At 41.4% G+C, this 12,641-nt stretch overlaps 1 protein-coding gene across 2 annotated transcripts in view; it reads left to right on the forward strand.

The window, feature by feature from the left end:
- LPCAT2 (lysophosphatidylcholine acyltransferase 2) overlaps positions 1-12,641 on the forward strand; it is a 1,632,697-nt gene that overhangs the window by 594,324 nt on the left and 1,025,732 nt on the right. For both annotated transcript variants that reach the window (XM_063438673.1, XM_063438674.1), the window contains exon 5: positions 6,097-6,209. In XM_063438673.1, the coding sequence (XP_063294743.1) occupies positions 6,097-6,209 (113 nt within the window). The remainder of the gene's footprint in view (positions 1-6,096; positions 6,210-12,641) is intronic.

Below are 12,641 nucleotides of genomic sequence, written 5' to 3' on the forward strand. Positions count from 1 at the left end.
GCATCTCCTGTAGTCCTCGTACCAAAGCGAGACGGTACGACCCGCTTCTGCGTGGACTATAGGAGATTGAACGAGAAGACCGTATCCGACGCCTATCCGATGCCCCGGATAGACGAGTTACTGGACAGAATGGCCAGGGGCCAATACCTCACCACTATTGACTTGTGTAAAGGTTATTGGCAAATCCCCCTGGCCCCAGACGCCATCCCGAAGTCGGCCTTTGTCACCCCATTTGGCTTGTACCAGTTTAAGGTCATGCCATTTGGGATGAAAAACGCCCCAGCCACCTTCCAAAGGATGGTGGATCGACTCCTGGATGGATTTCAGGACTATACCTGTGCCTACCTGGACGATATTGCTATTTTTAGCAATACGTGGCAGGAACATTTAGCTCACATAGGAGCTGTGCTAGATAGGATAAGGGAAGCAGGTTTGACCTTGAAGCCGGCCAAGTGTAGTATCGGAATGGCTGAGGTACAGTACCTGGGACATAGAGTAGGGTGCGGTAAACAGAAACCCGAACCCGCCAAAGTAGAGGCTGTAGCCCAGTGGCCCACCCCTAGGACTAAGACCCAGGTTTTAGCGTTTCTAGGGACAGCGGGGTATTACAGGAAGTTTGTTCCCAATTATAGCGCCCTGGCCAAACCCCTCACTGACCTGACCCGTAAGAACCTTCCCCGCCAAGTAAACTGGACCCCGGAGTGTGAGCAGGCATTCCAACAATTGAAAAATGCACTGATAAATGCCCCTGTCTTGGCAGCTCCCAATCCAACTAAACGTTTTCTTGTTCACACAGACGCTTCTATGTTTGGATTGGGGGCAGTACTGAGTCAAGTCGGGGCCGATGGCGGCGAACATCCAGTGGCTTACATCAGTCGCAAACTGTTACCTCGAGAAGTAAGCTACGCCGCCATCGAAAAGGAGTGCCTGGCTGTGGTGTGGGCCCTAAAGAAACTGCAGCCCTATTTATATGGACAGCCCTTCTCCTTGCTCACGGATCACAACCCGTTAGTCTGGCTGAACCAGGTAGCTGGGGACAACGCCAGGCTGCTGCGCTGGAGTTTGGCGCTACAGCCTTTTGACTTTAATATCCAGTACCGGCCGGGTAAGCAGAATGGAAATGCTGACGGGTTGTCAAGACAAACTGACTTAGAGAAATGATCCGTGAGCCCCCGGACATCCCCAAGCCGATCCGTGTTGGATCAGACTGTGTATGCCGGCTTGTGGGCAAGGGGGAGCAGTGTAGCGGATTGGTACCGGGCTGTCCTACAACATGTATGGGAATAATTGTATTTGGTCATATTGCTAGTTTAATGTGTGTGAACATGCATAGAAATCATTGTATCCGGTTATATTGGTAGTTGAATGTGTGTAAAGTACTGTATTCCTCTGGTTGTTCGGTAGAATCATTCGAATGAAACAAGGGAATGAAACTACCGAACAGCCAGACCACCCTGTGTAAAGTGTGCCTTCAATTAACGTTTGCAACAATGTTGCAAACGGGTAATTACCTATTCATGTAGTGTGGTCTTTGTCCTCTGGGTGGCCGCCATTCGGGATACGAACACGTGGCGGCGGCCATCTTAAACTGCCGAACAGCGGTGTTTTGCCGTCGAGTGTCTGGAACTAAAATCGGACACTTGACTAGGCAAACACCGCTGAGACCTCCATACTTCCAGAAATTCGTATAGAAACTACCGAATGACCCGCCGTTCGGTAGAAAGAACCCCACAAACAAGGGAATTCATTCAAACCCTCTCCAGGCTCTATAACACAGGCAATTCGTCTGTTTTCATTCCCTTGTTTGTGACCGACCGCAGGGCCAAAATGCATGGAACTGTTTTCGGATACTTTACCCCTGCGGTCGGTCAATACTTTAAAGTCCCATAACTCCCGAACGCTTTATCCGAATGGGCTGATTTTAAAATATGTTGTTCCTCCAGACTAGGGCTATCTGGAGATATTGGATTTGTGGATGTACCCCAAGTATTTAGGGTACATCCAAAACTTGGGTAAAACTATGTACATGATAAGGGGATTATGATGCTAGAGGAGGGGAGGAGATGTGTGGGAGGTTACTGTTCACAGATTGGATAATGTCTTAAGTGATAGAACCTCCTCCCTTGCATGGGAGAGGGCTTTATAAGGAACTGTGGAATAAAGCTTGTCAGTACTACTCCTGAAACTGTGTGTCGTCCAGTTATTGGGATTGCGATGGGGATATTGCTGTATTACTCTACCTGCTAGAAACCTTGCCTGTGGACTTATCATCACCTTGTTCCTGAGCCTCACTGGGATCTCTAGTGGAGAATAGCTGTGAAAGATCGGCTCTCCGCTACAGGGGGGATAATGTATAATAAACACAGGTTACTGGTTGTGGGGGGATAATGTATAATAAACACAGGTTACTGGCTATGGGGGGATAATGTATAATAAACACAGGTTACTGGCTATGTGAGGATAATGTATAATAAACACAGGTTATTGGCTATGAGAGGATAATGTATAATAAACACAGGTTACTGGCTATGGGGGGATAATGTATATAAACACAGGTTACTGGCTATGGGGATTATGTATAATAAACACAGGTTACTGGCTATGGAGGATAATGTATAATAAACAAACACAAAAAAAAGGAATGCAGCTTCAGAATTAATCTAAATTGTATGCTGTCTTGGAGGTGGGAGGGTCTGGGAGGGAGGGTCTGCTGCTGATTGGCTGGAATGTGTCTGCTGACTGCTAAGTACAGGGTCAAAGTTTTCTCAATGATGACGAATAGGGGGCAGATTGAACATCGCATATGTTCGCCATCTGTGGCGAACGCAAACAAGCTATGTTCGCCAGGAACTATTCGCCAGCGAACCGTTCGGGACATCACTACATATATATATAATAATCTATTGGAAGCATATGTTCTTCAGAGAGAAAAGTTTGATTTTGCTTGGATAAAGAGACAGTCTACATAAACACTTCACTTTTTGCCTTCTTTTGGATCAACAGCAAAAAATAAATGTGAGGAAGGCTGAACTTGATGGTCTGTCAGGGTATTTATATCGGCAGACATTTTGTGCTATGATAGAAATACAAAGTGTATATTCTGAAGTCAATTTGAACAGACCAGACTCCATTTTGTTATTCTCAAGTTAACAAAGAGACACAACATTTCTATCCTTTCTCTAAAACTGACTGCTTTGCCCGAGCTGAATGGAATGTGTAATATAAACAAACCAAATAGATAAGACATGAAGACGGGGGATGGATAGACTGTCTAAATGCTAATGGAATAGAATACATTTTAAACCCAGACATAGGTGACAGGGAAGATTAAATAATTATTTTATTTTCTATACCTAACAGATTCCCATTGTATTTAGGGGTCATTTGTAGTATTACAAACTGTCATATTAGGAATTACTACAGAAAATGCAGTCACAAAGTCTGAGAAAGACCCTTTCATCTGAAAGGATACTTAAAATTATAGCCACCATATAGATAACGTAAATTACGTCAAAATACCCACCAGGAAAAGTTAACTCTTTCCTGGATAGGTATGTTTAGTGGGACAAGACTGCCATCTACAGTCCAAATACTAAAATGGTTACCTAAAAAGGAACCACACCCACAGTGATGCTATTGGTTATCACCTAAGGAATTTTCCCTTTAAAAAGTTAAGACAAGAGAAGAGAGGAGGCAGAATCGGGCAATCAGAGTAATCAAGGCAGAGCCAGGAGGGACAATGCAGAGAAAGAGACCCATGACAAACAAGTTCCTGAAGCTACCTGAGAACATCTGGTGAGAATATCTATTTACTGGTAATTATACTGGCTTCCATTAATTAATTAAAATTAATTAAAATTAATAGCATGATATATGACTGGATAAAAGCACGTTCAGATTTCCATAATTAGAAATCTTAGTAATAAGAATACATTTTTAAACTTTTTACTCTGCAGGTAAAAACGATAACATTGTATTTATGTAATTAATATCACATGTTAGTATATCGTGACATTTATCCAGCTGTATTGATTTGCTCTAAAATAAGATAAAATATCTGTTAGACAAATTAATTAAATATCAGCTTATAGAACATGTAGATTTTCTCTTAATTGGATGGATTCAAGGAAGTGGTTACTGACTGTTTAAATATTATTTTATTCAAAATTACACAAGAGTAGATCTTAATTACTTAGGAGGTCTAGACAGCATTGAAAGGGTTACTCTGCCAGCTAAGTTTTTATTGCTTTAAGCTGCATGCTGAGGAATTCTCTTCTCCCTGTGAAACTTTCACATTCCTTCTCTGTGAAGAAAGGGTCGTAAATAGTCTTGACAGCTACGCTGTATATTCTAAACTACGTTAATTGGGAAATGTTTTTAAATTGCCACATTGTATTGCATATTCATGTTATACTGAAATTCCATTGATTATTATCATGCATGTTACTTATATTATTATCATTTGAATATAAAAATAAATATTATCTATTTTTATAACAAATCTGTGACTAATTGATATGATATACATTTCACTTATAACGATAACGATCTTTGGGATCTGAGAATTGAAAATCATGGGCAATTCTCATCTGTTTACTATTATTATCCCATAAATATCCCCACAGGTCGCAAGTCTCTTTTCAGCTATGTAACTATGTAACTATAATGTTGCAGAGGTTAAAATGCTATTAAGCGAAAGGCACCATTCATGGGTTCTGGGTCAAACATTTTTTGTTCAACCAAAACCAGTGGTCCAGCTCTCCAAAGCCCAATCCTCTATTCCATGGGCTGATGCACCAATCAATGCAATTCAATTATAGATTATGTTCAAGAATTACTAGGAAACCCTTATCATCCAGTAGATATTACTTGTAAGGGTTGGTCAGTGAGTGTTGGTGGTACCAATTACCCCCTAGAGCTTAACCCCAACTAACTTAGAATGATTAGATTTCAAGAGCTCCCAGGAGATCCATAGATTGGTATTTATAAGGAACACTTTACAGTCCTAAGAGTGAATGCAGCTGTGATAGAATGAAGGGAAATCGATACAATTTGGTAACCGAGTAATTCACTTTGTTGCTTATACAGTAGTTTATTAGGCTTTATTTGTTTATCAATTAAATTAGGGTGTCTATTAATGTAATGGGTGTATCAATAATCCCTCTAAAGAATATGAATCAGACTCCCATTTATGGGTCCGTTTTATAGTAATAGAAAGCAATTATCTAGTCCAATCCCAAGGTGGGGTCTGCTTTCAACAGGATTAGAAAGGGAAAGATTCACTAAAGAGTTACTTCCAATATAGACAACCTAAAATGGGGATCTAAAGATTGCCACATTGAGAATGATGCTAATTATGGAGAGGGGAATAGGGCTAGTTATAGGAGGTTACAGTGTCCACAGTGAGGGGAGAGGGATATCAAGGAAAAAAGTGGAATCCACAATACAAAAAGGAGTGAATCCTACAACTCTTCCTGCCTGCACCTTAATAAGTAATAATAATTGCTGTATAGATCCATAGCTTGTTCTAACTAATATACTAGCTGCAGATACCTGCCAAATGCTAGGCTGAATGGTAGAGTAAACTTCTCCTAGTTCTCTCTGTTTGCACCTTCGTGGGTGGTAATAATACCATCTATCATGGCTGCAGATACTTGCCAAATAGAATGCCAAATAGAATGAACCTCTCCTTGTTCTCCCTGTGTGCATCTTTGTGGTTGCTATTAATAGTATGTAACTTGGTTACTCCTATTGAGTCACCAATACCTTCCATATCTATCCTTGTGGCTATCCCCATAAAATTCCCTGCAATCCCACCAACACTATTATCAAAATAGAATACGTGATAAATCAGTGCATAGTGCAAGTGAAAATAAAATTAAATAAACCTGACGTTCGTTTTGGTGCTCAAACGGCACCTTCGCCTAGGGAGAGGGTGTTGGTGGGATTGCAGGTAATTTTATGGGGATATATTGTGGTTGAGTAGTTTATTTAATTCCTAATAGATAATCGATTTATATGATTTCCAAGTAGATATAGTGTTTTTAATTATGAAAGCATGTTTATCTCTCATGAGATTCTACATTTGTATTACAGGAATACTTCGGGCTCTTCAACCTGTGTTAGTATCACGAGTGGACCCAAATTCTCGAAAGAATACTATCAATGAAATAAAAAAACGTGCAATGTCCGGAGGAGAATGGCCACAGGTTATACATTTTATAAACACAAACTTTCTTTTCTATCAATTAATCAATCATTTCTGTTCTTTGCATCTCCTTTGTGTAAAATGTACATATATACATACCTCTATGTTTGCAACGTTATATATATGTGTGTGTATGGCACATTTAGAGGACGTATGGTATAATATGGAGCAAATGTAGTAAGAGCAAAGTCAGTTGAGGTGTGCCGAAACTGATGTGAGGTTAGACCTGTAAAAGAGGGCAAAAATATAAGAAGCAATTCTTTAAGACAGATACATTTATTAAGCAATGCATTACTTAGACATTTCATGGAAAGCCAACCTTATTTCTTTCTCAGAATTATGCATGTATCTGTTGTATGCGGATGATTTCCACCGTCCCATATTTTTAATGATATGTGTTGGTACATGGTTTCCGGAGGCAGCTGTGGCTGCTCCAATACGGAATGAATGGCCCGAGAATGAATGAGAATGCGGGTTGTGTCCTAGCCAGAGTAATAACGTACGGATGTAAAGCATGAATTGTTTGGTGGTTAGGGGGTTTCCCTTGCATGGCCAATAGTGGGGAATCAGGGTTTGAAGTAAGTTGAGATTCCACTAGTTTATCCAGAATGCGGATTGGGCACCATTTGGTAGAGCTAGGGTAATTTTTAATCTCTACTGGTGGACCAGTTTGGCTCGTTTAGGTATGAGCATTTGACAGAATACAGTGGTCCTGTTTTTTAGTTAGGTGTTTACACTGAAGGCATGACTTAAAGTCGAACACCTTCTCCACAGAAAATTCTTTAAGTCTCAAGAAACCGTAGAAGGCTATGTAGGCTGCGGATTTGATTATTAGGTTCGTGACCTGGTCTAAAGGGGACTTGTCTAGTAAATCAGAGATACTCCTAAACAGTATACTATCTATGGTAAGTCTCTTAATGGGATTATCAACTGTTAGTCTCTGAATACCTTTAAGGACACTTTTCACTGGGTAGGGTGCTAGAAATTGAGTTTTGTTGGGATAACTGGTTAACATGTAGTGTTGTATGCCTGTTAAGCAAAGTTTGATTGTATTGTATGCTAATTTAGAGATATGTGGCAAAAAGTTGTGAATGCAACCATGGTTTCTACGGAAAAAACATTTATTATATAATAATCACGAACAAATCTTTTAAACAAATCATATGCTCTTGAATATGCTTTCCTCGTATTAAGAGATAAACCAGCCTGTGCGAGCGACCTACTGTGAAATAACAGGATATTAAAAGCATTATTAGGTCTGTGAAGCTCGGAGGCTCTATGGATTGCGCGTTTGCTGACGGATGGACTCTGAGAAATTTCTGTAAATTAGAGCGTGAGAGAGTGTCAGCAGCGTTGTTCTGAATACCTGGTACGTGAATGCAATTGATACAGAATTGAAGATTTGCCACTAGCCAGGTAAGTCTCCTTACCAATTTCATGATGGTAATGGACTGAGAGCGGCCTTTATTGATAATTTTACATGCCGCCAAGTTATCTGAAAAGCACCTGACCAATTGCCCTCTCCATTCCTTACCCCATATGTGTGCAGCAGCTACAATAGGGAATACTTTGAATAGTCCTGAGGTGGTATTGAAATGTTCTAGTGTGGTAGTCTCTAGTGGCCAAGAGTCGTACACCCAGTCATTACCAAAAATTGCTGCATAGCCAAACTATCGGGGAATCATCAGAAATAGGGGGGGACGAATAGCGACCTGCCATTCCAAGAGGACAGAAATAGATGCCACATTTCAAGATCTGCTATAGCTGGTATGTCTAAAAGGGTTGTGGAGTCATCGTCAGGGAGCCCATGAAGGAGAGAGAGAATTCTGGAAATGAAAGACCTCCCCTGAGGTATTATTCTCATTGCAAAATTAAGTGACCAGAGTAGTGACTGTAGCGGTTTCCTGGTGCAAGAACCTTGTGATGTGCAGATGTTGATATGAGAGAATTCTGTCTACTTTTTCTTGGGGCAGGCTGGCTTGCATAGACACAGAATTGAGTGTTACACCCAGGAAAGTAATCTCGGTTTTTGAAACCTTCTGTTTTGTCTGGGACAACAGAGACTCCCAGATCTTTGAATAGAGAGAGCATGTGACGTAGGCTGCTTGGTGTGCTTCTATGGTGAGGAAGTCGTTTAAATAGTGGATGACTACTGGACATCTGCCCTTGTTAAGTAGGAGCCAGGTTAAAGTCTCGGCGAAGATATCAAATATTTTGGGGCTACTCTTGAATGATGGCTTGTATGGCATCATCAATTCTAGCGTATTGGAGGGAGACATCTTCTGACAGAATTAGTGCATTCAAGCTGGGTATAGTGGCAGAGTGAGGTGCTGAAAAGTCAATTATAAGCCTCTTTTTGTTATTAAATGTCCCCATAGCTATGCCTAGAGGATTTGTTCTCCAGGGGTTGAAAGGTGGTGTTTTGAAAGGCCCTATCATGAAACCGTTGTTAATTTCTTTGAGTAGGAGTTCTTGTATGCTACTGGGGTCTGTGAGTGCTGACTGTAGGCTGGGGCATTCCAAAATACCCGTGGGGAGTGTAATAAAACCTGTGTGAAACCCGTCAGTAAAACCAGATGTGAGTAATTCTACCAGATGTAAAGAAGGATAATTAGACAGGTAGCGTTGCAAGTTAGTAATGTTTATTGGAGTGGAGGATCTTTTAAGGTACAGCCTGTTTGGGCACATGGCTTTAGCGTGTGCCCTGTGACAAAGTGAGCACACATGAAGAAGTCTGCAAGCACTGTAACTACAACCACCGGCATTGAAGTTATTACAGACTTGTGCTTTACCCAAGAAAACAATTGGCCTTCCTAGTTTGTCTCAATTCTCTCTGTGTCGTGTTAGATTGATATTCAGGCTTGGCGTTACTGGTAGAGGGAACTGCTATGTTGTCAGAACAAAAGTTAACCGTATAAGCTGCTGACGAGCATATAGCACAAGAAGGTGTTTTGAGACCCGCAAAATGCCTTAGAAACAGTTCGGTGTCTAACTGACCCCAGTCGGTGTTAGTATTGTATTGGGTGAGTGAAGCGGCTGACCTGGATGCGATTGATTTGTGATAATCATAAAAGGCATTGCCTCCGTACTTATATGCCAGGTCAATGATTTTATGGAGGTATAAGTCAAGTTCCTCTCTACGGAGGGGAAAAGCTTTACAGATAACGTCTCTGTATAGTCCGAAGGCCAGAATGAATTCAGGGATGTTAAGTTTCCTGTTAAGTCTAGGGTCTCTAGACTTTATGGCTACTGATAGGTCATCGAACGTATATGACCTGTTCTCAATAACCTCTTGAGAAGCTATCAGTAGTGAAGCCAGGTTAATGTCTTTCCCTTCTGTGATGTTACACTTCAGGTTTTGTGGAATGAGGTGGATAGGGTTTATAATGTTGGTAGTTTTGGTGGGTACGGGGTTAATGTTACCTCCTGGGTTAAGTTCAGGCTGGTCTATCGGAACTGGAACCTCCAGAATGGTTGGTGTATTATCAGCTTCCAAATTATCCAGCCTATTATTAATAGTGGCTACGGAAGACACTAGGGAGGCCATCATGACGTGCAGTTCCGATAGGCTGTTTTGCATGTTAAACTCAGAACTAGGGCTAGGTCTTTCATTGTCCTCCTGAGTGTTTAGCAACCGAAAAAGTTAAACCTTCCTGGCTGTGGCCAGGAAGGGGATATTCCTCTTTTTGAGTTCTGTGGTAATTTTCGGGATTGTCCAGGACTTATAGCTGGACGCTGGGCTTGCAGGTATGGCATACCTTCTCTGTGAGCCTGATCTGGTCGGGGTGCTGGAAACCGACAGGTCATCTCCTTGTATGGAAGCGTTAGTCATTCTAAGGGTGTGAGGCAGATAGTTAAGGTTAGTATGGACAATCACAAAAATAAAATAAATGCACAATTAGCTTACACTTCACCCGTAATCATAACAGTCACGTATATATATATGGAGGGCTGTGCAAAATAAAATGTGTGCTCTAAATATAACTAATACAGCCAATATCTTTATCTACAATAGTATCCAAACATGTACTATTTAACCTCCAATACCTATTAGCATTCAGTATCATTTCATGTAAATAAATAGAGAAAAAAATCTTTATATAATATCTAATTCTGCAAATTGATCTTTACTCTTTCCCATCAAGTCCATCCTCACATAAGGATAGATTTATATGTTGCTAATTGTAAATATCTCTACATCTAATGTATCAACCTTCATTCAAGACGCATATTGATATATTTCTAAGGTAAAAGACAATTAAAATAAATCCTAAAACTGTATCTAAACATTAATATAATATTAATATATTTCTAATGTAAAAGACAATTCAAACAAATCTTAAAACTGTATCTATGCACATTAAAAAATGGAAGATTCTATTTCTTAAAAAGATACACCCCAAAAAATCTGTGTCACTTTCTATTCTGTAAATTTATATTCTGAATTAGAAATACTTCCCCATGAGAGTATACGTATTAAGTAGATAAACCTCTGCTACAAAGAAATAGGGGAATTAAAAAAAGGCAATAAAGAGAGGCTCCGTGTATTATAAAAAATAAACAATAAAAAACGTATTAAATTCTGTGTCCCTTTTATTGGATTATAAAAAAATACTACCCAATAAAAATACACCTCTTAAGTAGGTGAAATCGTAAAGTGCTAAACTAATCTAGAAAAAAACTTTAAAATAGCTGTCAAACTATATAAAACACAATAATCTAAACAACGTAAGATTTCAAATTCAGAATTTAGCCCATAGGGAATAAGGGTATTAAGTTTGAAGATCCATTTTATATCCTCTTTGCTGAGTTTCCGATCAAAATTCCCCCCTCTCCAATCTTTTTCCACTCTTGTTAGTCCTAAAAACGGAGATTGATTGTGGTAAAGTTTATATTGGAGGGGTACGCTATGGTTATCTGCTCCCTTCATTATATTTCTGCTATGTTCCTCGATCCTAATATGGAGTGCCCTAGTGGTATTTCCTACATAATTTAAACCACAGGGGCATTGTATCACATAGATCACATTATCCGTGTGGCATGTGATGACTTCTCTTATTTCATATTCTTTCCCTTCCTTACTCCTAAAGTGCATAATTTTTATTTTCTTGTTCCCTGTTCTTCTGCATGCCAAGCACTGGCCACAACCAAAAAAAAACGTTTTCTTTATTAAAAAACATATCTTTCTGGGGTGGAGCTTAACCGCCAAGAGAAGTAGACGTGGGCGACATGAGCTCCTGCATGGCGGCCACAAGCTGTGGCAACAACGGCGGCTACGAAACCCTGAGACCCACCAAGGTGCACTACCCATGCTGGGGAAGCAACATGGAACCGACAGATATAAATCTGAAGCCACGTGAAGATGGAGCCGGGGCGAGACGGCCGCTCCCCCCCCGGTCCTGGAGCCCACGTGCGACGATACTAGCCCCCTTTGGACCGGTGGGGGTCATCCCGGTCCCCACTGGAGAAGCAGATCAAGGCAGAGGTCGGACTACCTAGAGCCCCAAGAGCAGCTACCCGGCAACTCAGACACCAACAATCATCATGGCGGGCGGGAGCGCCAGCCTGCTCGGGTGACAGCACTTGCCTCCACAAGCACAGGAGTAGGAGCGTAAGGCAACCCCCCCAAGCACACTCAACGCCTGACCCAAAAACCAGAGGCCAGCACGGCATACCTCCACCCTCTATGGTCGCAGTAGCAACCTGTGCCACAACACGGAGGTCTACCCTACTGCTTAGTGCTGGAGCTACATCCCAGCCGCCGAACGCCATGGCAGAGGCGCGACTCAAAGCTCGGACAGAGAGCTGGAAGGTGAGCCTGGAGAAGCCTGGGCCAAACGACTGGGAGGTCAGGGCCCGTGAGAAAGCCCCCATCGGAGTAAGCAGTGGTAAACGGAATTGCCCTTCTATGGGCATTGGCTGAAAGACTTATGAACTTTACCTGCTGTACCACAGAGCACATGGAGCAAGTAGCTTAATGTGCCATCCATTTTATTTCTATGGTTCCTAACTTGTTGTCCCTACATTGTTGCCCCACAGTTCTTTTGCACACACTGTCGCTACGCCTAGATTGCCTACCCACAGTAATCATTGATTCTAACATCTCTGCGTACCCAGTGGCCCCAACCCCCTGATATAAGCTATAGTACCGTCCCCAAAGCTCTTTATCTCAGCATTAACTCGCCAGGAGCTCTGTACTAATGTCTTTAATACTAATGTTGACGCCATCACTGATAGCCCGTTAGCTATGCACCTGTATGTTTGCCTACTGTAGCCGGGACGCATCCCTCTAATCTTACTTAAGAGGCTGACGACAAGCCTGTACTATCTCACCCATAAGTGTCACCTTAATCTATATGCCTACTAGTTTGCTATATAACACACTCATGCATGTTTACCAATCTGTCTAAATAACTAACAATGAAAATGCTCT

Source organism: Pelobates fuscus, chromosome 12 (assembly GCF_036172605.1).
Source record: "Pelobates fuscus isolate aPelFus1 chromosome 12, aPelFus1.pri, whole genome shotgun sequence".
Taxonomy (NCBI): domain Eukaryota; kingdom Metazoa; phylum Chordata; class Amphibia; order Anura; family Pelobatidae; genus Pelobates; species Pelobates fuscus.